Source organism: Pteropus vampyrus, unplaced genomic scaffold, assembly GCF_000151845.1.
Source record: "Pteropus vampyrus isolate Shadow unplaced genomic scaffold, Pvam_2.0 Scaffold563, whole genome shotgun sequence".
Taxonomy (NCBI): domain Eukaryota; kingdom Metazoa; phylum Chordata; class Mammalia; order Chiroptera; family Pteropodidae; genus Pteropus; species Pteropus vampyrus.
In genome coordinates this window covers 493,127-499,276 of record NW_011889344.1, presented here as the reverse complement: position 1 = coordinate 499,276, position 6,150 = coordinate 493,127, and the positions used below count along the sequence as shown (strand labels likewise).

The window sequence follows — 6,150 nt, the reverse complement described above, 5'->3', positions numbered from 1 at the left end:
CCGTAAGGGAGCTCGTGTCTGCACCCTGCTTGTGTTTTCTCCATTTCTGCTGTCCTTGTCAAAGCCACTGTCACCGTGCACGGCAGTTCCCACCACGCGCCCACCTCCCAGCCATCGGCCTGCTCTCCGCGAGCCCCAGCCAGCCAGTTCCCACCCCTGACTCGCGGCCGTGGCTGAGTCTGTGTGTGTCACAGATAGTCCTAGCTGGAGACCCCATGCAGCTCGGGCCAGTCATCAAGTCCAGACTGGCCATGGCCTACGGGCTGAACGTGTCTATGCTGGAAAGACTGATGTCCCGGCCAGCGTACCTGAGGGACGAGGATGCCTTCGGTGCTTGTGGCGCCTACAACCCCTTGCTGGTGAGCTCAGACCCCACCTGAGGTGCCTGCAGCGGCAGGTTCAAGCACAGGGTTCCCGTGGGGTGGCTCAGTGCAGACCAGGTTCCCAGCCGACCCGGCCGCTTGAAGGACAGCCTGGGAATCTGCACTTTGGGGCCCTGGCACGCTGGATCAGGAAGCTGCGGTGTGCGGGGTTTCTGGTTCAGGTGAGCTGGGTGGCACTGTCCTCTGAAGCCGTGCAGGGCAGACACAGCTGAACTTCACCACTGAACAGAAAGTTAGTGGGGTGACCAGGCAGATCACCCCAGAGAATAGATAGTGTGTATGGGAGGAGGGGGGCCTCCCGGGGCCACCGCAGAGGCACTGGCATCAGAGGAGCTGCAATGAGGGGTCAGCAGGAGGCCGGGAGAAGCCAGAGCCAGCTGTGGCCGGGCGCCTCCTACCCGTGGGAGAGGCCTGTGCCTCCGGCAGGTGTCCACGGGCTGGGCAGGACGGGGCCTGAATGCCCCCCTCTCCCCTGGTGCCTACGGGCAGACACAGGCCCGTGGTGCCGAATGGAGGCGGGGTTCACATAGCATCTCACGAGCTGGACGTGTAAAGACCGAGTTAGAGCTGGTCACCGTGCGTCAGCAGGAAGTGCTGGGGGACGGCTTGCCTCGTGCACTTGCCCAGCCAGGCAGAGGCAGGAAAGGAACGTGTCAGTGGCAGCCGTCAGCAGGGTGCCAGCCAGACCCTGGGGCCGGGGCGCCGTGCCGCTCATGCCTCCTGCAGCCGAGCTGAGCCTGGACTCCCAGGCCACTCGCAGCCAGGCCCGCGGCTGGCCCCCAGGGCTCCTGCGGGACTCCTGGCTCCCGCATGCGCACCATGCTTGTTGGAATGGACCCTTCCTTCGTCCAGAAAGTCACCTGAGGCTCCCCAATCACTTTGGACTCAGGTGGAAGACTCCGGGCCAGGAGAGGAAGGGTGTCCCTGGGGCGAGGGGCTCTCGGCCCGTGCACCCTCTGAGCCAGAGGCGCCCGGCGTCCGGCACGGTCAGCTGCGCACGCTGACTGCGGCCTTGCGCCTGCTCTCGCCCCACAGGTCACGAAGCTGGTGAAGAACTACAGGTCCCACGCGGCACTGCTGGCACTGCCCTCTAGACTCTTCTACCACCGCGAGCTGCAGGTCTGCGCAGACCCCCGGGTGGTGACCGCCTTGCTGGGCTGGGAGAAGCTGCCGAGGAAGGGCTTCCCCCTGGTCTTCCATGGCGTGAGGGTGAGTCGGCCGCGGCGCCTGCTCCCGGCGCTGACCCTCGGTGCTGTGGATGGGCTTGTTGCCACCAGTTCAGTGGTGTTAGCAAGTGTCTGTGGCGGGGCAGCGCCCTGCTCTTTCCCAGGAGTAAGGCCAGGAAGGAGAGGCCTCTTCCCCCTCCCCCACACCCCTAGACCAGCCCTTCTGCTCGATGATCCCACAGAGAAAGGGCCTGGACGATGCTGGCCCAGAGTAGGTCTCGCGGGCGTCACAGGTCACAGAGGCTCATTGAAGAGCTGGTAGGAAGGTGGGCGGGGGGCGGGGCACAGACCAGTGGACCCAGGGGCGCTGGGCAGCAGCACAGTGCCTACCACTCTGCGGTCAGGGTCACGTGACAGGGCAGCAGGACCAGAGCCCCCTCCCCAACGCGGCCTCACGGGGCGGGGCAGCAGGACAGCTCAGTTGTCCGCTGCATTCGGCACGTGAATCAGGAATTGGCTGTCAGAACCAAAAGTCAAACGTTTTGTCAACACCCCCAGGTTCTCATCCAAGTTGGGGTGCCCCCAACTCCAGGGCAGGAGAAGCTAGCACAGGCACCCCTGAAGTCTGCCTCTTTCTGCAGCCTGCCTCCTGGGGCGGCACCAGCTGACATGTACTTCTGGGCTTCTGCTTTGTGGGAGCCGTGGTGGTATGCATGAGTGTGGCTGGGGTGCCTTCCCTTGGGATTTAGTAGCCACACATCTGACAACACAGTCCTCTCGGCACAAAGCCTCCGAGGACACTCGTCCCCTGCGCTGCCCTTGGCCTGTCCTCAGACGTTTCCTTGTGTGTTAGACAGACTGGGAAGTGGGGGGGGGGCGGTGCGGGGAGAGGCCAGAGGTCCCGCCAAGTCTCTAGAGGCCAGGCCAAGGGATGTGGAGTGACCAGGGAGCACTGCTTGAGCGTATGGGCTGAGGGTGCACGGAGAGACCCGGGCAGTGAGGTCAGTGCTGCCCATGTTGACACGTGTATCTCCTGACATCTGCGAAGTCTTAGCCGGTTTCTCGTGAGAAATGGCCTGCAGATTGCAGCAGTCAAGGGCACGGTGCTGTGGGATAAAGTGCGGTGCACAGGCCTGGGCCCAGGGAGCAGCCGCGGCCGCGCCCGGGAGCCCACTGGGCTGCGCTGGGCTCCGTGCCGGCCCTCAGGATGCGATGCGGGTGCCACACCAGCACAGAGCCCACGGTCCCCTCCCACCTTATGAGCAAAGGGGGTTTTATCACAGTTGCTGATATCTACATGCTCGCCCTTGGCTCCCCGGGCCACTTCAGCCCCTGGGGTACGAAATCAGTGCCCTGTCACCTTACTGGCAGCCCCTCCCCCAGGAAGCTCGGCCTCTGGCTCGCTGCTCTGTCCCAGTGCCCAGCACAGGGGCACAGGGGGAGGAGCCGCGGGGCAGCCCCAGGAGGCCGAGGTAGCTGTGGCTGGGACCACCCCCCCCCCGGGCCCCCCACCAGCACGGCAGATGCTGTGCCTGGCCCTGGCCACAGGTGCTGGTCTGGCTGCTTCTCCAGCCAGCGTGGCCTGAGGAAGCCCTGGGCGTGGCCACCGTCCTTCACAGGACACTGTGCCGCCTCCAGGCCAGGAGGAAAAGCAGCTGCGGGCGACAGTTTCCTCCTGAGTCTCCTGCTTCGTTAGTTCAGCTTCGTTGGTTGTCCCCTCACCGTCTGTTGTCCCCTCACCGTCTGTTTTCGTCCCGCTGTTCCCACCCTCTCAGCAGAGAGGCACGGTGACAGCAGCGTCCCTCACAGGCGGCTCTGCTTTCCACGCGTCTTCATAGCTTCTAGACACGTGACTTCCTCCTCCTCTCCTCGCTATCCAAGACTTACAGAGACGTGTCTTCCTTAACTTCCAAGTGGCCGAGAGCGTTTGGGCTCCTCTTTTTTATTTCGAGTGTTTTTTAGGTGGTGATCAAGAGCTGTGGCCTGTGAACTCTCAGCTTTAAACATTTGTGTTCGTCTCATCAGTTTTGGTAAACGTTCTGAAGACATACGAAAAAAATTTATATTCTGTACCTGGGAGTTATAAGTTCCCTGTACATTTTTAAAAGAAATTGGCGGAGTCTGTCACATGGCAGCTCCGTCCTGACCTAGCTGTTGTCCGCGGGGCGCGAGTGGCAGGGAGCGGGGAAGGCCCACGGTGCCGTCCCTTTTTTATCAAATTCTCTTTGAATTTCGGCCGGTTCTTGCTTGATGTAGTCAACTAGTGTGCTGCTTCGTGTGGACAAGGTTCCGATTGTTTTATCTCCCTCTTCATACGACGCCCTTCCATGCCGCCTCGCGGTTTTTGCTTGAAGTTCCGCCGTGTAGTAATACGATGTTGCCACTCCGATTTTCTTCTTACCCGGCGCCTCTTTGCCCTGTTTTTATTTTCTTTATCATTTTACTTTAGGTGTGTTTCTTAGAAGGAGTGAGTTTTTCTATGTAATCCAATTAAGAGTCTCTGCTTTTAATGAGATGTGACTCAAATCTACAGTTATCTAACTTCATACCTTCATCTTCTATTACTTGTTTCTTCCGTTTCCTTATTTTTTGTATTTGTTTGCTTGATATTCACTGAATTTTTCTCCTCAGTGTAGAAGTTCTGACGTGAGCTTCTATCACATTGATCTGTTTTTTAGTGGTCTTGACCTTTTATCATAAATCCAAGGGGTAGATCACGTACAGCTTAACAACAGCAGACACACCCTGGAAATTAGCGTGTTCTTACTGCTTTGTCTGGTGTACGCTTTTTAAATTGTAGTAAAACACGCATACAAAATTTATTATGTTAGTCACTTTGCATATATAGTCAGTGGTATCAATATTCACATTGTTTTGCAACCAAGTTTTACAGCTTTCTGCCTCCCAAACCGAGACTCTGTCCCCGTAAACACTGACCCCTCCCCAGCCCCGTCTGGCCTCCTCTTCTCTGTCTCATGCCTCTGACTCCCCGGTCCTCGTCTACGCGGACCCCACAGCACTGTCCTTCTGTGACTGGCTTTTCGCACTGGGCCTGGTGTCCCCAAGGTCCAGCATGTTGGAGCAGGTGTCAGAACGTCTTTCTCCAAGCTGAGGTGTCCCTCTGTGTGGACGGAGTGCATTTTCTCTGCTCCTCCCCCAGTGGACGCCTGACTGCTCCCACCTTTGTCTGCCATGGATGGCGCTGCCATGACCCTGGCCGTACAGGTGTCGGTCAGGGTCACTTCCTTTGGGTTGGACACCAGAAGTGCACTGCCGGGGAGCACGGGAACCCTGTTTCTGAGTTTTTGAGAAACACCGCGCTGTTCTCCGCGGCGACGGCAGCAGTGCGTGAAGGTGCAGCCCCTCCACACCCTCGCCGGCACTGCCATTCTCGGGGCTTTTCTGACAGGAGCCGTCCTGTGGGTGTGAGGTGGGATCTCAGGGTTTTAATTTACATCGCCCAGTGGCGGTGGTGGCGAGCCCTCTGCGTGTGCCCGCTGGCCGTCCGCGTGTCTTCTCTCCTGACTGAGGGGAAAGGGGGCCCACACCTGCATGTGGGGGCGCAGGGGCCTGCGTGAGCGGCCATGCCGCAGCCACCTGGGTTGAGCGCAGCTGGCCGGCCACCTGCCGCCGTGCGGTCTGCCCTGCCCGGCCCTGCCTCTGGGCTCGGCCGCCACCCCCTGTCCTGGCATCAGCTTTGGTCCTGCGCGTGCGCAGTGCACACGAGCCCCGCTGACTTTGCACCCCTGTGTCAGCGGTCCCCCACGTGGCACTCCCCGCCAGCCCTGCTCCCCGCCTGCCTCGTTCTGCCAGTCCCTAGCGCCCACTTTGCTCCAACAGCCCCGAACCAGCATCTCCTGAGCAGTTGTGGCTTTGTGACGGACAAGCCACTCTCCTGTCTCCCCACAAACTCAGGGCAACGAAGCTCGGGAAGGGAGAAGCCCGTCATGGTTCAACCCGGCCGAAGCCGTCCAGGTCATGCGCTACTGCTGCCTGCTGGCCAGGAGCGTCTCCAGCCAGGTGTCCGCGAGTGACATCGGTGTGATCACGCCCTACCGGAAGCAGGTGTGGACCCGCTCCAGCGAGCTCGCTTGTGCTTCCTCATCCACAGGGCCACAGAAGGGAAGTGCACACAAGCTCCTGAAGCAGCACCTGGCCCCTCGTGTCACCTTCCCCTTCTCCTGCCCCTGCGTCCCAGTCCCAGCGGGGCTCCCACTGGCCTGCCCCTCCGTCTGCAGTGTGGGAACGTCACCTCCCCTGGTGATAGGATGCTGTGGGCGGGGCCCCCTCTGCTTGCTGTGTTCTCTTGGTGGCACATGTCCCGCCTGCTGCCCTGTCGGGGGCTGGCCACTTCTGCCCCACCTCCCGTGTCTGCAGACAAACACTTGCTCGTGCTCGCTCCCAGCAGCCATGCTGGGCATGGGGTAGGGGCAGTGCGGGACTCCGCTGGCGTCAGGGTACGAGAGTCGTTTCCGCGTTCAGCGGCCTTTTCCTCGTGTTCTCACGACCCTGTTCGCGTCCACCGCCACCTTCGGTTGCACCTGAGTGTGTGTGTGCTCAGCAGTGTGATTTCGCAGTTGACTTCCTGCATCCCGGGCCCT

At 60.5% G+C, this 6,150-nt stretch overlaps 1 protein-coding gene across 1 annotated transcript in view; it reads left to right on the top strand.

Moving 5' to 3' along the window:
* MOV10L1 (Mov10 RISC complex RNA helicase like 1) overlaps nt 1-6,150 on the top strand; it is a 61,737-nt gene that overhangs the window by 39,063 nt on the left and 16,524 nt on the right. The window contains exons 19-21 of the mRNA XM_011384184.2: nt 98-359; nt 1,419-1,592; nt 5,465-5,614. Of these exons, the coding sequence (XP_011382486.1) occupies nt 98-359; nt 1,419-1,592; nt 5,465-5,614 (586 nt within the window). The remainder of the gene's footprint in view (nt 1-97; nt 360-1,418; nt 1,593-5,464; nt 5,615-6,150) is intronic.